Here is a 27,454-nt window from a genome sequence, read left to right as displayed (position 1 = left end):
AATTTATGGGCATACAAATAATCTATGTACACAAATTATTTTATGTATTTATATTTATTGTGTTTTTTATTGTGTTCTTTATCGTGTGTGTTTTTTAGACTGCATCAGATCTAGAGTAAGAAATATTTCATTCTCTTTTATACTTGTGTGCAGGAAAGGGCATTAAACAACATTGAATCTCACTTTGCAATCAACCAACGATTGTACTGAAGTTCTGAAGGTGATCTCCACTACATCTCTAATACACACCTTGATTCTATTACACCTTGTGTGAATGGGCAGGGGTCATTGGGCATGTGAGACTGAGTAAGGTACAGGGAAATAAAGAAGGGAAAGGGATTGATGGGATTGCTCTGAGAGATGACATAGTATTGATAAACTGAACGACCCCTTTCATTGCTATTTGAAACTGAGAAAATATGAGTAGGCTCAGCCCTTGACCGAAGTCAGCCTGACTATGCATCTGACAGTTGTGAGGTCCAAAATACACTGCATCAAACATAGAAAAGCAATAAAGTTTCAGCATTAGTGATTAAATAGTACAGAAATTGCATTAAAAAATTAATTGAAAGCTTCTAGTTACTAAGTATATTTGTTCCTTCAAGCCGGTGAAACATTAACCTTGCCTGGAATGCTGAGGGGCTATTAAAATAATTTATGGGAACTGGAAAGTTGTTTCAACTGCTCAAGCAGCACAAACAAATAAAAGAAACTCTAATTAGAACAGGACAGTATTGGAAATAATGGCTGAGAAGTTTTGACAGATATGTGATTGGCATATATAAAACGATAATGTAGATTTACCTTTAACCCAATGACAAGACATATTAAAATGAGACATATTGGTATTCTAACCGCGTAACAAGTTTGTGAGTGTTGATAATGAAATTCATGGCATATGTGAATTTGAAATTTGTGATTCAACTGAACACACATTCCAAAAGGGAGGATACAAAACTGTTTCAGTCAATCTCAAATGTACTTTCATAAGGGTACCCTTGTCTATAGCTGAAGTAAACCAGAAACTTATGGGATAGTTAGACATGCAAATATATTCAAAGTTTTTATTTTTATCTATCTACAATATTTGATTGGGCAATATTATCCAGTATATACAGTAAAAGAGATAAAACTATTACTTCCTATCATTCATTCAATTGATTTGAATGCAACTACAGCATCAAATTTGCATGGTCTGTATGCTTTACACACTCAGTGGCCACATTATTAGATACACCTACTTGTTAATGCAAATATCTAATCAGCCAATCATGTAGCAGCAACTCAATGAATAGAAGCATGCAGACATGATCAAGAGATTCACTGGTTCAGATCAAACAACAGAACTGGGAAGAAATATCATCTAAGTAAGTTACTTGGTCAATGGAATGATTATTGGTGCCAGGTGGGGTGGTTTGAGTAACTCAGAAACTGATGATCTCCTGGGGTTTTCACTCACAACCATAAAACCATAAGAGATGGGAGCAGAATTAAGCTATTTTGCCCTTTGAGTCTGCTCTAACATTCTATCATGGCTGATTTATTATCCCTCTCAACCCCATTATGCTGCCTTCTCCACATAATCTTTAATGCCCTGACTAGTCAGGAACCTATAACCTCCACTTTAAATATATTCAAAGATTTGGCCGCCTGAGCTGTCCATAACAATAAATTCCATAGAATCACTGCCCTCCAACCGAAGAAATTCTTCCTCATCTCCATTCTAAATGGAAGTCCCTCTGTTCGGGGACTGTGGCCACTGGTCTTATATTCTCCTATTATACGAAACATCCACTCTGTCTAGGCCTTTCAATATTCAATAGATTTCATTAAGATCTCACCCCCCCCCCCACCATTCTTCTAGACTCCAGCAAGTACAGGCCCAGAGCCACCAAACACTCCTCATATGTTAACCCTTTCATTTCCGAAATCAATCTCATGAATCTCCTCTGGAACCTTTTCTCTAGTGGGTTCAACCACAAGCTGCTGTAAAAAGTCATTTCATGGTATTCTTCAAATTACCTCTCTTGGGATCCAGCACCAAACCGATATTCCCAATTTACCTGCAGATTGAAATCCCCCATGACTATCATAGGGGAGGGAGGGAGGGAACGTTGACTCAGACCATGAGAGGCCTGCATCGGGCATTTTCATCCCTTACAAGGTGCAAATTGGAAGTTTGTGTGGGGCACCACTCCTCGCACAGACACTAGAGCAATGTGTGGTTAAGTGCCTTGCTCAATTACACAAACACGCCGCTACAGCTGAAGCTCGAACTAGCGACCTTGAGATCACTAGACGAACGCCTTAACCACTTGGCCATGTGTCCAACAAACAATGACTATCGTAACATTGCCCTTACTACATGCCTTTTCTATCTTCTGTTGTAATTTACACCCGTATCTTGGCTACTGTTCAAAGGCCTGTATATAACTCCCATCAGGATCTTTTTAACCATTGCAATTTCTTAACTCTACCCACAAGGCTCCTACATAATTCAGAAAATGTGTAGCCTGGATGGTTGATGGACTCTACATTTTTTGACCCTACAGTATGACCCTACTGATTTGATTTTATTTTTTACCAACAGGGTCACCCCACCCCCTCCTGCCTACCTGCCTCTAGGTCTCTAGAGTTTTTCCAAGAATGGTGTGAGAAACAATAAATGTACAGTGAGCAGCAGTTCTATGGGCGAAAATGTCTTGTAAATAAGAGAGGTCAGAGGGCAATGATTTAAGTTGACAGGAAAGCAGTCGCAACTCAAATAACCATACATTACAACACTGATGTGCAGAAGAGCATCTCTGAATGCATAACATGTCAAATTTTTAAACACATGGGCTATAGCAGCAGAAGACCGCAAACATACAGAAATACATTCAGTGGCCACTTTATTAGATACCTCCTGTATCTAATAAACTGACCACTGGGTGTATATGAAGGTTTTTAACATAATTACTCAGTAATTTTCTGCCATTACATTGGTGGAGTACAATGTCAGCTTCAGGTAAGATATGTTGGGAGATATAATAAAGCAGGAAAAAAACAAATAGGGTACTAAAGGATTTTCTTATTTCAAACCAATTCATTTTTCCCTATTTTGTATAGTTTCATTGCAATTTGCTATGTTCACAATCATGATTGAAAGTACCAATGTAAATTTGTCACCCTGTTACTACACTCACGCATCACGGCTGCACCAAATTGTGAATTAGGCTGTAATTACACTGTGAAAAATGTCCTTTCAATACTTTATACAGTATATGTGTGGACTACAGAAGACCATAAGACAAAGGAGCAGAAGTAGGCCATTCGGCCCATCGAGTCTGCTCCGCCATTTTATCCTGAGCTGATCCATTCTCCTATTTAGTCCCACTCTCCTGCCTTCTCATCATAACCTTTGATGCCCTGGCTACTCAGATACCTATCAATCACTGCCTTAAATGCACTCAATGACTTGGCCTCCACTGCTGCCCGTGGCAACAAATTCCATAGATTCACCACCCTCTGACTAAAAAAATTTCTTTGCATTTCTGTTCTGAATGGGCGCCCTTCAATCCTTAAGTCATGCCCTCTCGTACTAGACACCCCCATCATGGGAAACAACTCTGCCACATCCACTCTGTCCATGCCTTTTAACATTCGAAATGTTTCTATGAGGTCTCCCCTCATTCTTCTAAACTCCAAGGAATACAGTCCAAGAGTGGACAAACGTTCCTCATATGTTAACCCTCTCATTCCCGGAATCATTCTAGTGAATCTTCTCTGTACCATCTCCAATGTCAGCACATCCTTTCTTAAATAAGGAGACCAAAACTGCCCACCGTACTCCAAGTGAGGTCTCACCAGCGCCTTATAGAGCCTCAACATCACATCCCTGCTCCTATACTCTATTCCTCTAGAAATGAATGCCAACATTGCATTCGCCTTCTTCACTACTGACTCAACCTGGAGGTTAACTTTAAGGGTATCCTGTACGAGGACTCCCAAGTCCCGTTGCATCTCAGAACTTTGAATTCTTTCCCCATTTAAATAATAGTCTGCCCGTTTATTTTTTCTGCCAAAGTGCATTACCATACACTTTCCAACATTGTACTTCATTTGCCACTTCTCTGCCCATTCTTCCAATCTATCCAAGTCTCTCAGCAGACTCTCTGTTTCCTCAGCACTACCGGCCCCTCCACCTATCTTCGTATCGTCAGCAAACTTAGCCACAAAGCCATCTATTCCATAATCCAAATCGTTGATGTACAATGTAAAAAGAAGCAGCCCCAACACTGATCCCTGTGGAACACCACTGGTAACCGGCAGCCAACCAGAATAGGATCCCTTTATTCCCACTCTCTGTTTCTTGCCAATCAGCCAATGCTCTATCCACGTATGTAACTTTCCCGTAATTCCATGGGCTCTTATCTTGTTAAGTAGCCTCATGTGTGGCACCTTGTCAAAGGCCTTCTGAAAATCCAAATATACAACATCCACTGCATCTCCCTTGTCTAGCCTACTTGTAATTTCCTCAAAAAATTGTAATAGCTTTGTCAGGCAGGATTTTCCTTTAAGGGATCCATGCTGAGTTCTACCTATCTTGTCGTACGCCTCCAGGTACTCTGTAACCTCATCCTTGACAATCGACTCCAACAACTTCCCAACCACCGATGTCAAGCTAACAGGTCTATAATTTCCTTTTTGCTTCCTTGCCCCCTTCTTAAATAGCGGAGTGATATTTGCAATCTAGGAATGCATGGGATTTTAAAAAATGTGCTGCTGGAAGAACTCAGTGGGTCCCAGCAGCTTCTGTGGTGAGTAATGGACAGATGACAGTTCAGGTTGAGAACCATCATCAGTCCAGATGAAGGGCCCCAATCCATAATGTCAACTGTGCATTTCACTCTGCAAATGCCGCCTGACCTGTGAGCTCATCGAATAGCATGTTGTTTGCTCCAGATTCCAGCATCTGCAGTCTCTTATGTCTAGCTGGAAGGATTTATCAGATCTCTTGTGGTATGACACACAAGAACATAAAAAAAAACAAGAGCAGGAATAGACTAACTGGCTCCTCAAGTCTGCTGCTCCACATTTTATAGTTTCATCGGTGATCTGACATCAGCCTTGCTCCACTTTCCTGTCTTCCCCACAATACGATGTCCAAAATGTTCCTACCTCAGCCTTGAATATTTTTATTGCCAAGAGACTAGGCACATTTCCACATTTTTATCTATAAATCCTTCTTTCAAATACTTGTATCAATTTCTGTTGAAGCTGTATCCACTAGGAAGTTGAATTGGGCACTTCCTATCACAATTTACCCTGACTTTGGTGTTATTTCACATATTTTATGCATGTGATGATGACATCAACACATGTCACTTATTTGAATTATTTAATGACAGAAATGGAATCAAAAGCAACAGGTGACCCTTATAAATAACTCACAATGAAACACTCAGCACACAGCCAGTGCATTAAAAACGTCGACTGCACCTCTTCCTAGAGATGCTGCCTGGCCTGCTGCGTTCACCAGCAACTTTTATGTGTGTTGCATTAAAAATACCAATTGCTTGACAAACAATAGCTTCCTCAGCTCTCTAGAGTGGAGAATGCCAAAGGTGCACCATACTCTGAAGAAGAAATTTAACCCCTTCTTCATCTTAAATGAGCAAACCTTTATTCTAAATTGTCCCCTTTTAGTATGAGATTCATAGGTGGAAAGGGGCCCTCATCATCAAACCAGCCTAATTCCATCAAAATTTAATAAGGTCTGCTGTTACTTTTTTAAAATCCACAGAATACATGTCCAATACATTCATTAGATAAATCCCCCATCCTAGAATCAGGATCAATATAATTTTTGAACTGCTTCCAATGCAAGTTCATCCTCCTTTTCAAAGAGGTAGACCACCATCCTTCTGTTTCAACAGCATTATGTAGTCTACTAATTAAACAATTTTCTACTTTCTGTAGATAACCTCACATTTCCCCACATTATACTCCAACTAGACAGTAGATAATAGAAGGTGGTCTATCTCTTGCTTGAATCATTTGTCATAGAGTTTCAGTCTCTCTTTCTGCTTCTCCACATCTGTGTTTGCCTCTTCCCTTCTCTTCTGCTTTTCCTTCCATTCTCTAACTTCCTTTGGCTTCTTCTCCATCTTTTGGCAAAGATGTTGTGACTGGAAAGAAAGCCAAGTCATTAAGCCTTTTTCCCCATTACCTCACTCAAGCATGCATGTAACCCTTCACTCTTCTATTGGCTCCCGGAACATCATTTTCTGGCTACACCGTCCACTTGGAGGTTACATAAAGGCATAGCTAGTACAGCGCTGCCTCATGTCTCCAGAGACTCAGGTTCACTCCTGATTCCTGGTGTTGGCCATGTGGAGTTGGCATGTCTTGCTTGTGACTTCCTCAAGAGTGCTTTGGTTTCCTCTCACATCCCCAAGGCATGCATGTTGGTAGATTAATTTGCCACAGTAAGTTATCCTTAGTGTCTGAGTAGCAAAATGTGGGGACAATAAAATGGGATTAGTGTACAAACAATTAGTGTAAACGGATGCTTGATGGTCATGTGGTCTCAAAGCCAAAAGGTTTGATTCCCTGCTGACTGGTTCAATAGGAATTTGGATGCTTCCAGTTTCTCTATCACCAATCTCAACAAGTGATAAGAAATATTTAACACTGTTCTGTTATCTCTATTCTATCTACCAAGTAAATAGCATTTTTCATATCCTAGGAGCTTCTAGAATAAATTGAATATTTGTATGAAATGCAGCATGTACCCAACAGCATATAACATTATTTGAGACAGAATTGAATTCTGTATGTGTTTAAAATTTTACAAACGGCTAAACAGAAATTGGCCAATTTAGTTGTTTTATAGAAGTGTCCCAGAAAGGATAAAACTTCCTCAGAATTAGGGAGAGACTGATTTTTTTTTTTCCTTGAAGCAGAGGATCCTGAAAGGTGACCAACAGAGGCATACAAAATTATGAGTGGCTTTTCACTAAAATCAGAGGGCATATATTTACGGTAAGGAGTGAGGTTTGGAGGGGATCTAGTGAACACACTTTTTTCACTTGCAGAGCAGTTGGAATTTGAAACATATTGTCTGAGGAGATGGTGGAGGCAGATACAGTATCTAGACAAACACCTGAATTGCCAAGACACAGAAGGCTGCAGAGAAAGTGCAGCTGAATGGGATTTGTATGGATGGGTGTTTGATGCTCAATGTGGGCATTCTGGGACAACGAAGCTGTTTCTGTGCTAAGTGACTCCATCACAAAGGGAACTTCCTTGCTCTTTTTAAATCATTTGCAGTCTCCTGAATGGCACTTCAGTTTAACATGAATTCCAAAGTTGTGCCTCTTAACAATATTTTACTTTCTAGTTTACACAATATTCTGGAGTGGGATTTGACCCATGCACAAGGCCAAGGCACAGCTGTTACTATTAGGTTAGCTGTCACAACAAACTAAAGGAGAAAAATGGCTTACCACTTGCAATCCTATTAAAAACATTGTATCTGCCATTTAAAGTTACAGTTCTCTGCAATCCTTTTGATTCAATTATAAAGCACTTTCTAAACTAATTATAGCCTGTGAAGGATTAACTTCATTGTCTATTAATTACTGAGATCTGCCAAATAGAACTTACCTTGCTTTATAAGCATAACCTATTTGCAGTATGTTACTGTTTAAAATAAACAGTTTCATATGCTTGAATACGTTGGCAAGCTGCACATTTATACTCCTCTTAAATGTTAAGAGAAGAAGGGGGATGGGGATCTGGAAAATCTCTGTTTGAGAAGTGCAGTAGTGAAGTTACAATCAGATCAATCCTGATCTCATCAAATGGTGGAGCAGATTCAAGGGGCCGAGTGGCCTAATTCATTATTCTCAAGGATACATTCATGTGAAAAAGCTGTATTAAAGGAGGCCAGAAGGACACCTATCATGTCAGATACTGCAGAGTTAGGAATGCTAAGCCAGCTGAGTATATTCAAGGATGAAATCAATAGATTATCAGACTCTCTAGGAATCAGAATATACAGAGGAGAGTGGGTTTAGGCTCAGGATATTCCAAGGTATTGATTTGTGGCGCAGAGGAGGCATATGGCATACTCATTTAATCTTTTCCCAAGTTCCATTCCTCCAACAGTATCTCTCTGCCAGTCAGATAGCCAGTTATTCATTGCTCCCTCGTTTGAGAATGTGTCTCCCACTTCTGCAAACAAGTATTCCAGATTGAACCATGGCAAAATAGAAGATTTCCTGCCACAGGACTCAAGGCATTCTGATGGCAACAAAGCTTGAAGCCCAGAAAGGAGGCAAGTAAATCATCTCTTGCATAGCAGTGGTTCATTGGTGTCCCTGGGGGAAAAGGAAGCATCTGTTTCTTTCCAGCACACATCCCTGTCTAATCTTATTGTAGGCTTTTGCTTGTACCTGTCATACACTCTCTCAGATGGGACCAAATCCAAAGACCCCTGTCAAGGTAGATCCTTTGATGCCAGACACGCCTAGTCAATTTCAGGCACTCGTCCTAATCCATAAATCCATCTTGGCTCTTCTTAGACAAAGGTCTGCATTCAATTATGAGCATTTTGACAGCTTTCAATGGCACTATCCCCTGTGAAGCTGGATTATAGTCAGAAAATGGGTAGTAAGAGTACCTGGAGCTTAAGCAGTTTTATCTCCCAACAGCCATTACAGCTGTTGGTCTAGGAACAGTGTGTTAGTCTAGAAACAGTGAGGTGCTGTTGTGTATTCGAGTTCTGTCACAGCAAGAGATTACCAGCTGGACGAAGGAAAACATACATCAACGTTTCCTTGTAAAGTGAAAAATCCCCTCCGATTTGATGGGAATCCCTGGTCCACGAATGGTCATGATGGCATTGAGAACAGAGTCTTTTCATTCCATGTGCATAAATACCACCTCCCAAACTCTCATCCACCCATCCCAACAAGAACCTCCTGCCTCACCTATGTGGCAGTCTGCATTCCCACATTAGCCTCATCAGCCATGTCAGACTCTCACAACACAGAGCAGAAACAAATCATTCTCTACCCCAAGGGACCACCTAAGAAGAGAAATCATTGAAAAGCAGCTAACAAGTTAAAATAAAGAATTTGGATTTGCTTTAAAAAGGATTTCTAATGAGATTTAATGGAGCAATGAAATAGCTACAACATGTCACAATGATTATAAATTTCCTTCTGGTGTGCCTCAATTTTGGCACAGAGTATTCAGGGAAACAACTTAAGTACCACTTTTGTCATTTTCCCATAATTTCCAAAGTACATCCTCTTAAATTAAAACAAGAACACCCCTGTGGATATGTACCCTCATTATCTCTATGTGTTATAGATATGATAGCTTGCTAACATGCTAGATAATTTGTTGATTTTCATTGATTTGGCACTGTTTCTGTATTCATTCAACTATTAATTTGTGGACTGTGCCCTGTTAGCCAGGAATGTTGCCATTCCTGCATATTTGATTTTCCAAAATATAAGTTCTATATAATAACCAGTTCTCTGTCTTTTACAAAATCATATGTAGAGAGTCTGGAAGAAAAAAGCACCTGTTACAGTGACCAGATCAAAATGTGCTTTTTTATTTTCATATTGTCAAATAGTAATAGTATTGTCAGAGGTGAAAGAGAAGGTGTAAAAAGTTTATACCCAATTTACGTTGGTACAATAATAAGCAAAAATCAAACTGGCTGAAATATTTCTTTGCCCTGAGCAAAAACTTCAAGATGACCTAATAGAAGTCTTTGGAAATAATTACGGGATTTGAAATGGTAAACCTGGTGCAGCTGCCTCCTGCATGGAGTCATGGAGTCTAGATCCAGGAACCACATGCGTTATGGATCTGGAGCTCGATGCACTCAGGACCATCCAGCAGGCTGAAAACTTCAAAGATGAGACTTTTACTGAGGTAGTCACACCCAGAGTCCAGGCTTCAGTTCAAAAGTTCAAAGTAAATTTATTATCAAAGTACATATATGTCACCATATACAACCCTGAGATTCATTTTCATACTTGATAAATCAATAGTAGAATAATAACCACAATAGAACCAATGAAAGATCACACCAACTGGGTGTAAGACCACATGAACAGGGCAAGATCCATCTTTAGACAGTACATGGGTGACCACCAGGAGAGTAAACAGTCAGTGCAAGGTTTCCCTGTGGCCATTCTCCTCAGCAACAAGTATAACGCTTTGGATAATTGGATACTGCTGGGGGTGATGAAGCATCGAAGCCAGTGGCACTGTGGATAGCCCTGAGGCTCAGGAGAAAGGGTAAATTCAAACAGAGCAATAGTGATAGGAGACTCGATAATTAGGGGGACAGACAGCAGATTCTGTGCGTAAAAGAGAAGCCAGGATGGTGTGTTCCTTCCCAGGTGATAGGATTCAAGATGTCTCAGAGTAGCTGCAGAATATTCTCAAGAGGAAAGGTGAGCAGCCAGAGGTCATGGTACATATCAGCTCCAATGACATAGGTTGAAAGGGGGAAGAGGTCCTGCACAGTGAGTATAGGGAATTCAGAAAGGTGCTAAAGATCAGGACATCTGAGGTAGTGATCTCTGGATTACACTCAGATCTACATGCTAGTCAAGGATGACAGTACAGATGAATAAGTGGCTGAGGAAGTGGTGCAGGGTCAAGGTTTCTAAGAGAGGGAACGTAGAATGCCTGCGAGGGTTTGAGGGTCGGCACAACAATGTGGGCCGAAGGGCCTGTACTGTGCTGTACTATGTTCTATGAGATGGATTTTTAGAGCAGCTTGTGGTTGAGCCCACTAGGGGAAAGGCAGTTCCAGATTTGGTGTTGTGCAATAAACCAGATTTGATTAGGGAGCTTAAAGTTAAAGAACCCTGAGGAAGCAGTGATCATAATATGATAGAATTCACCCTGCAGTTTGAGAAGGAGAAGATAAAGTCAGAAGTATCAGAATTACAGTGGAATAAAGAAAATTACAGAGGCATGAGAGAGGAGAAAGGCACACAAGTTGATTAGAAGGGCACACTAGTAGGGAGGACGGCAGAACAGCAATAGCTGGAGTTTCTGAGGCAATTCAGAAGCTGCAGGATGGATATATCTCAAAGATGAAGAAGTATTCTAAAGGGAGAATGAGGCAACCATAGCTGACAAGGGAAGTCAAAGACAACAGTAAAGCAAAATATAGGGCATAAAATGTAGCAAAAATTAGTGGGAGGTTAAAGGATTAGAAGGCAGAAGGTAACTAAAAAAAAAAAGGACAGAAAAGACTAAATATAAAGGTAAGCTCAAAGAGAACACCAGAAGTTATTTCAGATATGTAAAGAATAAAAGAGATTCGGGAGTCAATATTGGACTGTTAGATACGAAGTTGGAGGAGTAGTAATGGGGGACAAAGACATGCCGGATGAAATTAATGAGTATTTTGCATCAGACTTCACTATGGAAGCCACTACCAGTATGCCAAAAAAAAATACAGAAGTGTCATGGGGCAGAAGTGAGTGTAGTTGCTATTACTTAGGAGAAGGTGCTTGGGATGCTGTAAGGTCTCAAGGTAGACAGGTCATCTAGACCATGTGGACTACACCTTAGGGTTCTGAAAGAGGTAGCTGAAGAGACTGTAGAGGCATTAGTAATGATCTATCAAAAATCACTAGATTCTGGAATGGTGTTGGAGGATTAGAAAATTGCAAATGTCACTCCACTCTTTAAGAAGGGTGGGAGGCAGGAAAAAAGAAATTTTAGGCCAGTTAATTTGATTTCAGTGATTGGGAAGATGTCAGAGTCATGATTAAGAATGATGTTTCAGGGTATTTGGAGGCGAATGATAAAGTAGGCCAAAGTCAGCATGGTTCTCTTAAGAGAAAATTTTGCCTGAAAAAGCTGTTGGAATTCTTTGAGGAAATAGCAGAAGGACAGACCAAAGAGAGTCAGTTGATGTTCTTTACTTGGATTTCCAGAAGAATTTTGACAAGGTACCACATATGAGGCTGCTTAATAAAATAATAGTCCATGCTATTACAAGAAGGATACTAGCATGGATAGGAGATTGGCTGACTAGCAAGAGGCCGAGTGTCAGAATAAAGAGGGCCTATTCTGGTTGGCTGCGGGTGACTAGTGGTGTTCTGCGGGGTTTGGTAACTAACTGCTTATTTTCACATTAATGAATGATGGAATTGATGGCATTGTGGCCAAGTTTGCAGATGAAGATCAGGTGGTGTTGTGGAAGCAGGGAGTGTGCAGACAGATTGGGAGAATGGGCACAAAGAAGTGCAGGTGAGCAAACAGACTTGGGGATCCTTGTGCAGGCCTCCCTAAAGGTTAACTTGCTGGATGATTTGGCGGTAAGGAAGGAAAATGCAATGTTGGCATTAATTTTGAGAGGATTAGAATACAAGAGCAAGGATGTGATGTTGAGGATTTATAAGGCACTGTTCTGACTGCACTTGGGAGTATTGGAGCAGTTTTGGGCCCTTATCTAATTAAAGATATGGTGTTATTGGAGAGGATCCAGAGGAGGTTCATGAGAATTATTCCAGGAATGAAAGGGTATGAGAAATCTAGCAGAAGCATTTGATGACTTTGGGCATGTACTCAGTGGAGTTTAGAAAAATAAGGGGGGGATCTCACAGAAATGCATCGAATATTTCAAGACTTAAACAGAATGGATGTGGAGAGGATGTTTCCTATAGTGGGGAATCTTGGACTAGAGGGCACAGATTCAGAATAGAGAGACACCCATTTAGAACAGAGATAAGAAGGAATTTCTTTTGCCAGACAGTAGTGAATCTGTGAAATTCATTGCCACAAATAGTTGTGGATGCTGTCATTGAGTATATTTTAAGCAGAGGTTGATAGGTTCTTAGTCAATGCATCAAAAGTTATGGGGAGAAGGCAGAACAGGGTTGAGTGGGATAATAAATCAACAATGATAGAATGGTGTGGCAAACTCAATGGGCCGTGTGGCCTAATTGTGCTCCTATGTCTTATTTTTAGGCAATAGTGAATCTAAATTGAGATTGTAGTTTTTTTTAAAAGAGCATTTTCCAGAAACTCCATATTCAATTCATATACAATCCAGATGTTAAAGAAATGACCAATAAATACAGACAGAAAAGTACTGTTTAACTCAGATTGATTGTTTTACGATACTTTCAATTCACATGGCTTAAAGATGTTTATTTTAAAGTAGTTCATTCACTTTCTTTCACAACTTTACCGAGACAATGCAGAATTTGAGAAAAGTCTGTGCAAAGTATTTGTGGATTTTAATTTTGTGAATTATAATTATGCAATCTAAAATAAACATTATCTAACTGAATTTATAACTTAAGTAATTGTTCAGTAGACATGCTCTAAACAACATGGCAAAGTTTTCCACATTTAAATTAATTTCAGTTTCAATGCTGACTTAATTTCATTTTAAACAGTATTAATTACTTGCTAATGTCTATGAAGAGTCATAAACAGATTAATAGAAAAGTCTGTTCATCATTTTGAAACACTGTTTGAAGGATTACAAATATGTTAACTCTTTTGACCCATCTCATTTTAAATCATTGCAGAAATAATAGATTTATGAAACTGAGTTATTGCAGTAAACTCTAGCTTAACTGTATAAAATGAATTTAATTATGACAGAGCAAGGAAAAAGTAACACCATACCTTTCCTCTGGTCTTTTGACCTCTTCGGATTGGAGGAAGCAGATCAGAATGAAATCTGTAACAAAATTAAAAACTATCTGTAGCCATTGTCATAAAAAGGGGTCAGAATCTATTGTCTTGACACTTCATTTCCACGTTCACAATTCATCTTCCTTATTAATTCAGAAACTATTTCAAATTCTTCACCTTTATTCTATAACATTCTGTAAGTCATTACATTTGATAAATATCAAACTAAGTGCATATATATTGTAAATGCCAAGCTTGTCAAAATAAATTGAAGAAAACTATCAAACTGATAGCTTTATGAAGCTACCATGATAAAAGTTTTACAAGAATTGGTCAGTTATTAAGATGTAAAATTATAAAGAAATTAACAATGACTTACCTAGGGGAATAATTAAGAGGTAACTGTAGCAAATAACAATGAGCAGATTTCCAGGAGTGTTAATCATCATGGTTTAGCCATAGGATTGTAGAGTTACTGTGTCCTACAGCATGGTAACAGGCCCTTCACCCTATCTGATCCACGCCAACCAAAGCATCCTCCCAGCCAGACTCTGATGCCCACATTCACCCTCATAACCGTTGCAGCTGACTCAACCGCTTCCCCTGGCAGCTCATTCCAGGTACTCATTAGACTCTGTGCGAAGAAGTTATCTTTCAAGTCTCTTTTAACTATCTCTCCTCTTATCTTGTATTTGTGCTCGCCAGCTTTGAACTCCCAGCCCTGGGAAAAAGTTTGCCTTAAGCACAACCTTATAAACCTATGAGGTGACGCCTGATTCTCTTGTGCTCCAAGAAATAAAAACACAGCAAGGCCAATTTCTCCCTATATCTCAAACTCTCCGGTCCAGACAGTATCCTGATACCTATTGTTATACTGGTATTACTTTTATTAAATCTACTGACTCACAGCTACCTTAGTTTAAAATTGCCATTCCTCTTTCCCAGTTCCTCTGTCTCTGCCACGTGTGTTCCCAGGATGAGGCTTTCCTTTCCTGAACGTCAGAGGTATTGTCCTTCCTTTTCTTTTAATATTTTTTTTAAAAAGAGATACAGCATGGTAACAAGCCCTCCTGGCCCAGCGAGCCCGCACTGCCCAATTACACTCAAATGACCGATGAATCTACTAACCCATACGTATTTCAGAAATAGAATACCCAGAGGAAACCCACATGGTCACAGGAAGAAGGTAGAAATTTCTTACAGCCAGTGGCAGGAATTGAGCCCAGATCGTTGGCACTGTAAAGCAATGTTTCCAACCATTAGGCTATTGTGCTGCCCATGAAGCATCAATACTAGAGGAGGAGAAACGCCGTTCTTTGAACGGAATTTCCCTCCCTCTACCAATGATGCTGCCCTCACTCACTTCTCCTTCACTTCCCGGACCTGCCCTCACCCCATCTTTCTGCCGCCTTAAGAGGGACAGTTCTTTTTATCCTTACCTACAACTCCATGAGCCTTCGCAAGCAGCACATCATTCTCCAAAGGTTATGTCATATTCAATGGGATCCTACACCAAACACATCTTTACCTTCCTGTCACTCTCTGCTTTCTGCAGGGATCACTCTCTCCATGACTCTCATGTCCCACCCCACTGTTCTCCTTCCTGGCACTTATCCCTGCATGTGGAACAAGTGATATACCTGCCCATTCACCTCCTCCCTTATCACTTGCTATTCAGGGCCCCAAACAGTACTTCCAGGTTAAGCTACACTTCACTTGCAAGCCTGTCAGGATCACCTACTGTACCCAGTGTTCCCAGTGCAGCCTCCTCAACACTGGTGAGACCTGGTGTAGATTGAAGGATTACTTTGTCGAGCACCTTCGCTCCATCGGCAACAGGGAGGAATTCCCAGTGGCCAACCACTGTAATTCCACTCTCCATTACCATTCTAACACAGTGGTCCACAGCTTCCTCTACTGCTACGATGAAGCCATTCTCAGGAAGGAGGAGCAACACCTCATACTCTGCTTGGGTGGTGTCCAACCTGACAGCATGAACTTCAATTTCTCCATCTTCCAGTAATTCCTCCTCTCTCCCCCTTCTAACCTTTTCCCATTCCCTACTCTGGCTCCCTCTTACCCCTTCCCTTCTTCTCACCTGCCTATCACCTTCCTCTGCTGCATCCCCTCCTTCCCTTCCTCCTATGGACCACTCTCCTCTCCTGTCTTCCTCAGCCCTTTAGTTTTTCCACCTATCTTCTCTCACCTTCTCACTTCATCCCCCCTCCCTCATCCACCTACCCTCTCTCTTACCTGGTTTTACCTATCATCTTCCAGATTGTACTCCTCCTCCTCCCCCCTACCTTCTTATTCTGGATGCCTTCTCTTTCTTTTCCAATCCTGATGAAGGGTCTCGTCCTGAAATGCCAAATTTTTATTCTTCTCCATAGATGCTCCCTGAGCTACTGAGCTCCTCCAGCATTCTGTGTGTGTTATACTGGATTTTCAACATCGGCAGAATCTCGTGTTTATCTATTGGCAATACATTGAAACCTGCTTCACTATCACCCAGTCTCACCAATTTACTATCACCATTGAACTTGCTAATCAAACGAGATTGCAACATAGGCACCCCACTACTCACAGGGTATCAGTCAGAGAATCAAACTTCATACACAAGTTTGCTGACAATACCACAGTGTGGGCTGGATCAAAGGGGTGAAGAATCGGCATACAGGAAGGAGATTGAAAACTTGGCTGAGTGGCGTAATAACAACAACCTCAACTCAATAGCTCAATGTCAATAACCAAAGAATTGATTGTAGACTTCAGGAGAGGGAAAGCAGAGGTCCATGAATCTCCCAAGGGCCAGTAATCATCGGAGGGTCAGAGGTGGAGAGGATCAGTAACTTTAAGTTTCTATGTCACTATCTCAGAGGATCTTTCCTGGACCCATCATATAAATAATATCGCAAAGAAAGCACAACAGCATCTCTACTTCCTCTGGAGTCTGGGGAGGTTTGGCATGTCATCGAAAACCTTCGCAAACTCCTAGAGATGTGTGGTGGAAAAATGTTCTGACAGGCTCCATTAAGACCTGTTATGGGAGCACCAATGGCTTTGAGTGGAAAATCCTACAAAAGGTGGTGGATTCGGCCCAGTACAGCACGGATAGAACCCGTCCAACCACGGAGCACATTTACGTGAAACTTTGCCATAGAAAAGCAGCATCCATCATCAAAATATCCTCACCACCCAGGCCACACTCTTTTCTCACTGCTGCCATCAGGCAGAAGGTACAGGTGCCTCAGGACTCGCACAATCAGGTTCAAGAACAGTTACTACCCCTCAACTATCAGGCTCTTGAACAAAAGCAGATAGCTACACATTTAAGGTCCCTGCTGTATTGTCATTTCATGCTCGCTATTTGTTGCTATTTGTTTATATCTGCATTTGCAGAGTTTGTTTAGAGTTAACAGTTCCTGATGCTTACAGCTACTGCTCTATAGATTTGCTAAGTAAAAAGACTTTTAGGGTTGTAGTGGTAACATGTATGTACTCTGATAATAAATTTTACTTTGAATTTTGAACTTCAGCCACCACATTCTGCTTCCTATCATTGAGCCAATTTTGAATCCATCTTGGTAGCTCCACTTAAATTCCATGCAAAGGCTTTACCAAAGTCCATGTAGACAATATCCATTGCTATACCCTCAACTATTCCTCAGTTACCTCTTCAAAAACTCCAAAATATTTATTAGACATGAACTCACACACACAAAACTGTGCTGACTATTCCTGATCAGGCCTTGACTATCCAAGTGATGGTACATTTTGTCCCTCAGAATTCACTCCAGTAACTGCCAACAGTCAGGCTTACCAGCCTCCAGTTCTCCGGCCTGTTCTTGGTACTACTCTTGAACAATGGAACAACACTAAGCACCCTCCAGTTTTCTGAAACTTAGCCAATGGCTAACAACAAAGCAAATATTTCTACAAGGACCTTCGCTGGCCTCCCAGAAGATCCAGGGGTGGACCTGGTCAGGTCCTGAGACTTGCCAATTGTAATGTGCTTCAAGGCTACAAATACCTCTTTCCACATAATGTTCATGTGATCCAAGACCTTACTACTAATTACACCCATTTCTTTGGCATCCATGATACCCTCCTTAACACCAAGGAGAAATATACCTGCGGCTCTGCACAAAGGCAGTCCTGGTGGTCTTTAAGAGGACCTAGTATACAGTAGATCAAAGATTTCTCACATTCTCTTTGTAATCAACAGAGCCATAATAAACACTTCTCTTCCTTCTCATCAATCTTAATCTCAATCCCCTCTAAAACCTCCCAAATGGACTGAGCTTCTCTTTCTTTCTTCCTCTGTGAAGCAGATGGCCATATTTCCTTGAGTTAAGGATGTCGCAAGAGAACGTTGCTTCCCTGCTATCGGTGATAGTAGGTGAGGCAATATTACATGAGCCCACCTTGGATATTCTCTCTTTTCCCCTCTTCCATTGGACAGAAGAAACAAAGGCCTGAAAGCACTTACCACCAGGCTCAAGGACAGCTTCTATTCCACCTTATAAGCCTGTGAATGATCCTCTTGTATAACAAGACTTCACAATCTACTTTGTCGTGGCCCCTGCACCGCTCTTCCTCTGTAACTACAACCCAATAATCTGCATTCCATTATTGCTTTTCCCTTGTACTCCCTCAGTGTACTGATGTAATGAAATGAGTTGTATAGATGGCATGCAATTTTTCTCAATGCTACCTGGTGTGTGTGACAGTAATAAACCAGTTTAGCAATACGGGCCAGGATGCTCACCCACTTGTCAAGATTCCACCAACAATGCTTATGGGTAATTCTTGGTGCTTGGTGAAAGCCAAACCCAGGTTCTGGGGCTTCTCAGAACAATAGACGGCCCCAGCATGTTCAGCTGCTTCATCAGTAGTCTTCATATCGCAAAATGGAATGTACCCTAATGATTGCACAACAATTAATTCCAAACTTTATTCCCGGGAAAATAAGGCAGTCCATTCCTGCCTGCAGCAAGATCAACACAATATCCAAGTGATACCCAAGTAATTATCAGCCAAGTAAATTATTATTCCTATTTAAATACTTCACTTTGCTCAACCATTGCTGTTCCAGCTGCTACTATCTGGGAAACTGTACCGCAGCATAAAAGCCATGGCCAACAGGCTCTGGGACAACTTCTTCCACCAGGCCATCCGACTGAATAATTCATGCTGATACAATTGTATTCCTATTTTATATTGACTGTCCTGTCGTACATACTATTTATTATAAATTCCTGTAAATTGCACATTGCACGTTTAGATGGAGACATAACATAAATATTTTTACTCATGTATATGAAGGATGTAAGTAATAAAGTCAATTCAATTCAACCCAACCATTCAAATGATTTTCCACTACTGATTGTCTCATTGGAAACACCCTGAAGGCCACCAATACCCAGAAACTTAATTGCAAATGACATATAAATGCCATTGGGGCTGGAGCAGGTTAGAAACTGGCTATTCTCATTTCTTTCTCTATCTCTATCTCAGTTCCCTCCTGGTTTCGCTATCCATAATCTCAATCCATGATTGTGAAGGGATAATCTTCACGTTCCTTGTTGGGTTTTCCTGTAACAACACACAAGAGATCCGTCAGCATCCACAGCAGCTGAGACTGCTTGACAAGCTTTTCATCACCTTGTGTCCAGTCCCTTTCCCACCAGTGTTCAGTGGTTGAAAGGAACTTGTATATACTGCTTGCACTGTGGCACATTGCTTCAACCACATGTTCCAAACTCAGGACACTGAACACTAAGAAAGACCAGGACAAGTGATGCACGGAGTCAATAATATTTTTCCTTCCCCCTCCACTCTTCTATTCCCACTCTGACCTCTTACCTGTTCTCACCTCACCCTGGTGCTCCTCATCCTTCCCTTTCTCCTATGTTCCACTCTCCTCTCCTAACAGATTCCTTCTTCTCCAACTCTTTACCTTTCTGTCCTCGCTCCAGCACTCGACTCCCGCTAGGCGAATCTGAGGCTTTGAGGCCTAGTCCTCACCTATACAAGACATATGAAAAAGGAGGAGGAGAAAGCCCTTAACTCCGCGTGGAGTCATCAGGAAGCTGTTGTGACAGTGTTTTTTTAGCATGCTTTCTTATTTTTACGGGGCTGACTGGCTAGCTCGATGCTCAACCCAGTACAGATGGAAAGCGTGCAAGGGAGTCGGCTGGATTCAAACTCGGGAGCCTTCGCTCTGAAGTCCGGCGATGATGCCACTATGCCACCAACTGGCCATACAAGCACATATAGATTAGTAAAAAACACAACCAGACAAATATGTATGTATATAGACCAGACCCCTCAGCCCATTTAGTTAAACCTTCAGTCGCCCCAGTACAGCACAACAGCTCGGACGCCTCTCCTCCAACGGCTGAAAAGCAAGCAACCCTACAGCATGAGGCCCGAATCCACTGGGTGCTGCAGTCGGCCACAACAAAGCTTGACTTCTGCCAAGCTAAACTTTGGGATGGCAGCTCTGACTCTGTTCTGGACATCACGCCACTCCCGGTGAAGTGCAACAGCTTTGTCGCCTCAGTCCGGGCGGCTGCAAGCAGGAGACACTGTGGCTTGCAATCATTAGATGTACGTTTAAGTGGAATGGTAGCACCTTTTACTGACCCCCTGTAGGAGCTGCTGTCAGCAGTCGCGCCGCCATCTTAATGGAACATTTTGTTTGTGTTTCTCTAAATCAAACTCCATTCTTTCTTGGATATATGGTGACATGTTTTATTATTATGGCTCAGTCAAGATACTAGAGCTCCCTACTTAAACAACTGGAGGGAAAACCCCAGCATTTGCTCTGTTGTAGGTCAAAAGTATGACTTATTGTTACATTTTAGAGGGAGTTAAGGTGGACAATAAATTCTGGCCTTGACAGTGATGCCCATATGTTAACCAGAACTTTTAGGATAGTTTTGAGAATCCTCTCATCAGAAGCATTTAGAAGTCCAGCATAAGCAAAGGTTCAAAGAGGTTCAAAGGTCAAATGGAGCACACAATATCATAAACTACCCAGCGACTACCCTGCTGCACAAGCACTGCCTCACTTTTGGCAGAATCTGCTGGTCCCACATTGATAAGATTCCATAGAACTGGACTGGAAGCAAAACATCCTTGATATTGTTAACCCACACTGAGGGTGAAGTCATTTACTTCTATTAAATAGCACTGCAGTCAAGAGCTGTGCGATTTAATCATACACATAGAAGGCAATGCATCAGAAATGATACATGTTTTTCCACCCATGCATTTATTTCATAGGTGATTTACTTTCAGATTATAGGTGCACAGTGCAATTGGAATCTTAACCAATAATTAACTTGGTTAAATTATCACATCAGTGGGCAGTGAAATTGTCATTTACACTCAGAGAACAAAATCAATAGTCAATTTTGCACTTTCTTGGTTGAACTAATCTTTTTCTGCATGAACAAGTTTTCAGCCTACATACAAGATGAAAGAGAATACAGTTTCTAGTATGTTATTATTCTGTGTGATATTAATTTTTATGCCACTTTACAAAATACATTAAAATGAATTTACTTGTGGTTAGAAGTAATTATGACTTCCGATAAAAATCATAAATATTCAGACATTATCGATATGCTAAGATAGCCACTGATGGGACTAAAACACAGGCAAACACATTTCACATAAAGCATACAAAGTAAATAAGACTAGAACAACACATACAAGTCTAGAAATGGGATGCAAAGTTCAAAGTTGAAAGTAAAATTTATTATCCGAGTTCATACATGTCTCCGCATACAACCCTGAGATTCTTGTTCTGTGGGATTCAGGAACCATATCTGTCCCAATCCCAACTCCTGAAAGGGAAGAGTCATTACCCAGCAGTCATAGTACACATCAGTACTATCAACGTAAGTAGGAAGAGGGATGATGTCTGTAATGCGAATTCAGGCACTGAGATAGGAGGCTAAAAACAGTACCTCCAAGGTTGTAATTTGAGGCGTACAAGTGCGAGTATAGAACTATGAAGATAGATTAAATGAATGCACGGTTAAACAAATGGTGAATGAGGGAGGCCTTTAGATAGTTGTATCATTGAGGCTGTTTCTGAGGAAAATGCAAATTGTACAAGCAGGACAGTTTGCATCTGAGCTAGAAGAGGAGTGATGTCCTTGCAGGGATGCTAGCTCATGGTGTTGGGCAGTGATCTTACTGCATTTGTAGTAAGGTGATTGATAGAAGGGCAAGACTAGCTGCTCAGAGTATCAAGATTTCAGGTGTGATGCACAGGGAGGTAAAAGAGGAAGGGGTATTGCAATGTTGATTAGAACAAACATCATTTTGTACTCAGGAAGAATGCCTTAGAAAATTCTCCCAGCGATGACATTTGAATAATACTTAGGGATAAGGGAAGGGAAATCACTTTGCTGAGATTATAATGGAGGTCATGCAACAGTCAATAAGAGATAGAGAAGCAGATACAGTATGTAGTCAAGCAGAAAGTTGTAAGATCAATAGTGTTATAATTGTAAAGGATTTTAACTTCAAGTTATTTATTTATTTATTTATTTATTTATTTATTTAGAGATACAGCAAGGAATAGACCCTTCCACCCTTCGACGAGAGCCACCCAGCAAGCCTGACAACCCAGATTTAACCCTAACCCAATCACAGGACAATTTACAATGACCAATTAAACTACCCAGCATATCTTTGGACTGTGGGAGGAAACCAGAGCACCCAGAGAAAACTCGCACATTCCACAGGGAAGACAGATAGTACAAGCTCCTACCGAGGACGCTGATATTGACCTCCGAACCCCAATGCCTCAAGCGGAAGAGCAAAACACCAATGGCTACAGGATTGTCTTAGTGAGAGGAGGAATTTCAAAAGTGCATTCAGGACATTTTCTTGAACCAATGCATAGTTAGTCATAGTGATGGGGCTCTACAAAATATAACTTTAGAAAATGAAGCCCACAGTGGTTGAACTGTCAGTGGGGTGCATTTTGGGAACAGTGATCATAATTCTGCAAGTTTCAAGATTGTCATGGAGACATCCACAAATTAGCTTTCTAAAGTTGGTGAAGGGAGGATTTTCAATGGGATAAGGGAGGATTTGGCAGAAACAGACTGAGGGCAGCTTCTTTTGAGTAAAACAATATCTAATAGGTAGGAGTCTTCTAAAAGGGAGGTTGTGAGAGTACAGGGCCAAGGTGTTCCTTTGAGGGTGAAAGGTTATGATGGCAAAATTAGGGAACCTTGGATGACATAAAAATGTTGAGTCTGAAAGAAGCAAGCATAAAACAGGTATAGGCAACTGAAAACAGGTGAACTTCAGAAAGGGATATAGCCAGTGTAGGAAAATCCTTAAAAATAAAACTATACCACAAAAATGGGCCATTAAATATCATTAACAGCCAACATTAAGGTGAATCCCTAGACATTGTACAAATATATTAAGAAAAGAGTAACGATGAAAGAGCTCTAGGGCAATATGTGCATGACACCAGCGGATAAACAGGGTAAATCGAAGCAGGCAGTTTCCACAGAGGCTGGGTGAGACTAGAACTAGAGGTCACAGGTTAAGGGAGAAGGGTGAACATGAAGGGGAACTTCTTCACTCAGAGGACGATGAGAGTATTGAGTGAGCTTCCTGAGGAAGTGGATTCAATTTCAACATTTAAGATAAGTTTAGGTAAGTGCATGAATGGGAGGAGTGTAGAGGGCTACAGTCCAGGTGCAGCTCGATGGGACTTTGTAGAGTAATAGTTCAGCATGGACTAAATGGGCTGAAGGGCCTGTTTCTTTGCTGTAGTTCTCTATGGCTCTATAATTCTGCGTCAGTATTTACTGAGGAAAAGAATATGGTGAAAGTTGGTGATATTCTGAGCATGTTAGCATTGGAAGGGAGGAAGTGCTGGATGTCTTAGGGTGCACGAAGATGGATAAATTCCCAGGAGTCTCTGTCATGTATCCTAGGCTGCTATAGGAGACAAAAGAGAAGATTGTTCTGACAAATATTTTTGCACCTTTATTAGCCATGGTTGAAGCATTGGATAATAGGAGGTTTAACAAATGTTGACCCTTTGTTCAAGAAGGGCCTCAGTGACAAATATCTACAAACCAGGGAGACTTACTTCAGTAAGGAAACTTTTGGAAAAGGTTCCAAGGGGTAGGATTTAATTAGGATTTAACTCGAAAAGCAAGGATTAATTTGGAATAGTCAGCATAGATTTTTTCATTTGAAACCCTATTTCACAAAGTTGAATAATTTTTTTAAAGAAGAACCTAAGCATATTGAAGGCAGGAACGTGGTAGCTGTTTATTTTTAAATGAACTTCAGTAAAGCCTTTCACAAGCTCCCATGTGGTAGGCTGGTTAACTGAATCCAAAATTGGTTTGGTAAAAGGACCGGTGGTGGTAGGGGGTTGCTTTACTAATTGGAAGACTGTGACCAAGAGTAAATCACAAGCATTGGAGTAGTTCATCAGATATTTCTCTCTTGGAAACCAATAATGACAGCAAATGTAAGATAAGATTCTCTGCATATGGCCATTGGCATAGCTCACTACACCAACCCAAAGAAGATGTCAACTCAATTAGTGCAAACAACATTTTATACACATCAAGTAACAAACTAAATGTGAACGTATGAGATGCAAGTTTGCAGATGATATGAAAATTAACATTGTTGTGGATATTGATGAAGGGTGTCTAAGGATCTAGCGGGTGTGGACCTGATGGAAACTTGGAGGAAGCATTGGCAAATGGAATCTAACAGACATGCTAGGTTGAGGGGTCAGTTTCTCTGCCATATTTCTCTCCTAAAATGTCTACAGACAGGTTAATCAGGTATCACACTGGTTGTCAGTAATGGCAAAGACAGGCCTGTCACTTTGTATCACTGGTGGAAGACAGTATTGATGGGAACAGGCTTGTCACAGTGGCAAAGCTGAACCCATCAGGAATGAACACCATTTTTATTTACACCTCCCAGAAATGTCCTTCAGTACAATATGGTGGTAGAACTTAGCTCTCCAGTGCTGAGCAAATATGTTATATATTAATGAGTATTCACTTATCCAGTGACACAAACAGCTGGTTTATGGCAACATGATTCAGATCCAATCAATATTTCTGAGAAAATTATTTCATGAAGCATTAGAACAATTTGTCCTATTAAAATAAACAGTTCTCACAGCCCTTAGCTGGGAGAGACCCTAAAACTATGAATCTTCAATAGCCCTTAATACCATTCATGATGACAATTCAAAGGGGTTGCCAGTTCATTTAGCACAAAAACAAAGAGTTCTCAAGAGAAAACAAAGCAGTGTTCGCAGTGTTGCTTTTGCTCTTGGAAATTAATGATGACAGCAAATGTAAGATAATATTCTCTGCATATGGCCATTGGCACAGCTCACTACACCAATCCAAAGATTATGTCAACTCAGTTAGTGCAAAAAACATTTTATACACATAAAGTAAATTTCTGTCACGTGATAAGTGCTTCCTGTCACATGCTGGAGAACAACAGCAACCAGCTTCAATCGTGCTGATGACCACAGTCATGCACCACCAACTGTTTTAACAATGTTCTTTGCACATGTCAAAGACAGAGACTATAATGAACTAAATAGATTGAATTATTTAAAGCAATTACAAGTTGTTGCTGCCTTCTGCGTCACACAATATGCTCTACCCCAGTTATCACAGCAATGAGAGTAAAATTGACAAAACTATTTTGCACTTTCTTTTTTGTACTGGTAACTATGAGTCACCACAATATGCTGGAAATCACCACTGTTGAGCACAGATTTGTCTCCTCCTATCAGATTCCCCTTTCTTCTCCAGCCCTGTACTGTATCTCTTTCAACAATCAACTTCTCAGCTCTTTACTTCACTATTCCCCCTCCCCAGTTTCACCCATCACCTTGTGTTCATTCCTCCCCTCCCTCAGCTTCTTACTCTGACTCATCTTTTTCCCCCCATTCTCATGAAGAGTCTTGGCAATGCTGCTTGGCCTACGGAGTTCCTCCAACATTCTTGTGTGTTTAAAAACGCAAACAACAGGAATTCTGCAGATACTGGAAATTCAAGCAACGCACATAAAAGTTGCTGGTGAACGCAGCAGGCCAGGCAGCATCTGTAGGAAGAGGTGCAGTCGACGTTTCAGGCCGAGACCCTTCGTCAGGACTAACTGAAGGAAGAGTGAGTAAAGGATTTGAAAGTTGGAGGGGGAGAGGGAGATCCAAAATGATAGGAGAAGACAGGAGGGGGAGGGATAGAGCCAAGAGCTGGACAGGTGATTGGCAAAAGGGATACGAGAGGATCATGGGACAGGAGGTCCGGGAAGAAAGACAAGCGGGGGGGGGGGGGGGAACCCAGAGGATGGGCAAGGGGTATATTCAGAGGGACAGAGGGAGAAAAAGGAGAGTGAGAGAAAGAATGTGTGTATAAAAATAAGTAACAGATGGGGTACAAGGGGGAGGTGGGGCATTAGCGGAAGTTAGAGAAGTTAATGTTCATGCCATCAGGTTGGAGGCTACCCATACGGAATATAAGGTGTTGTTCCTCCAACCTGACTGTGGCTTCATCTTTGCAATAGAGGAGGCCGTGGATAGATATGTCAGAATGGGAATGGGATGTGGAATTAAAATGTGTGGCCACTGGGAGATCCTGCTTTCTCTGGCGGACAGAGCGTAGGTGTCCAGCAAAGCGGTCTGCCGGTCTGCGTCAGGTCTCGCCAATATATAAAAGGCCACATCGGGAGCACCGGACGCAGTATATCACCCCAGTCGACTCACAGGTGAAGTGTTGCCTCACCTGGAAGGACAGTCTGGGGTCCTGAATGGTGGTAAGGGAGGAAGTGTAAGGGCATGTGTAGCACTTGTTCCGCGTACACGGATAAGTGCCAGGAGGGAGATCAGTGGGGAGGGATGGGGGGGACGAATGGAGAAGGGAGTCGCGTAGGGAGCAATCCCTGCGGAATGCAGAGAAAGGGGAGGAGGGAAAGGTGTGCTTAGTGGTGGGATCCCGTTGGAGGTGGCGGAAGTTACGGAGAATAATATGTTGGACCCAGAGGCTGGTGGGGTGGTAGGTGAGGACCAGGGGAACCCTATTCCTAGTGGGGTGGCGGGAGGATGGAGTGGGAGCAGATGTACGTGAAATGGGGGAGATGCGTTTAAGAGCAGAGTTGATAGTGGAGGAGGGGAAGCCCCTTTCTTTAAAAAAGGAAGACACCTCCCTTGTCCTAGAATGAAAAGCCTCATCCTGAGAGCAGATGCGGTGGAGACGGAGGAATTGCGAGAAGGGGATGGCGTTTTTGCAAGAGACAGGGTGAGAAGAGGAATAGTCCAGATAGCTGTGAGGGTCAGTAGGCTTATAGTAGACATCAGTGGATAAGCTGTCTCCAGAGACAGAGACAGAAAGATCTAGAAAGGGGAGGGAGGTGTTGGAAATGGACCAGGTAAACTTGAGGGCAGGGTGAAAGTTGGAGGCAAAGTTAATAAAGTCAACGAGCTCTGCATGCGTGCAGGAAGCAGCGCCAATGCAGTCGTCGATGTAGCGAAGGAAAAGTGGGGGACAGATACCAGAATAGGCATGGAACATAGATTGTTCCACAAAGCCAACAAAAAGGCAGACATAGCTAGGACCCATACGGGTGCCCATAGCTACACCTTTAGTTTGGAGGAAGTGAGAGGAGCCAAAGGAGAAATTATTAAGAGTAAGGACTAATTCCGCTAGACGGAGCAGAGTGGTGGTAGAGGGGA

At 41.5% G+C, this 27,454-nt stretch overlaps 1 protein-coding gene across 19 annotated transcripts in view; it reads right to left on the bottom strand.

The window, feature by feature from the left end:
* LOC140193954 (doublecortin domain-containing protein 2) overlaps positions 1-27,454 on the bottom strand; it is a 167,912-nt gene that overhangs the window by 60,776 nt on the left and 79,682 nt on the right. For all 19 annotated transcript variants that reach the window (XR_011885004.1, XM_072251174.1, XM_072251168.1 and 16 more), the window contains one exon: positions 13,675-13,729. Coding sequence is in view for 18 of the 19 variants with exons in the window: in XM_072251174.1 (XP_072107275.1) it covers positions 13,675-13,729 (55 nt within the window). In the remaining variant the exon portion in view is untranslated. The remainder of the gene's footprint in view (positions 1-13,674; positions 13,730-27,454) is intronic.

Source organism: Mobula birostris, chromosome 2 (genome assembly GCF_030028105.1).
Source record: "Mobula birostris isolate sMobBir1 chromosome 2, sMobBir1.hap1, whole genome shotgun sequence".
Classification (NCBI taxonomy): Eukaryota; Metazoa; Chordata; class Chondrichthyes; order Myliobatiformes; family Myliobatidae; genus Mobula; species Mobula birostris.
Note: the sequence above shows the minus strand (reverse complement) of the source record. Positions and strands in the feature narration are given on the sequence as shown.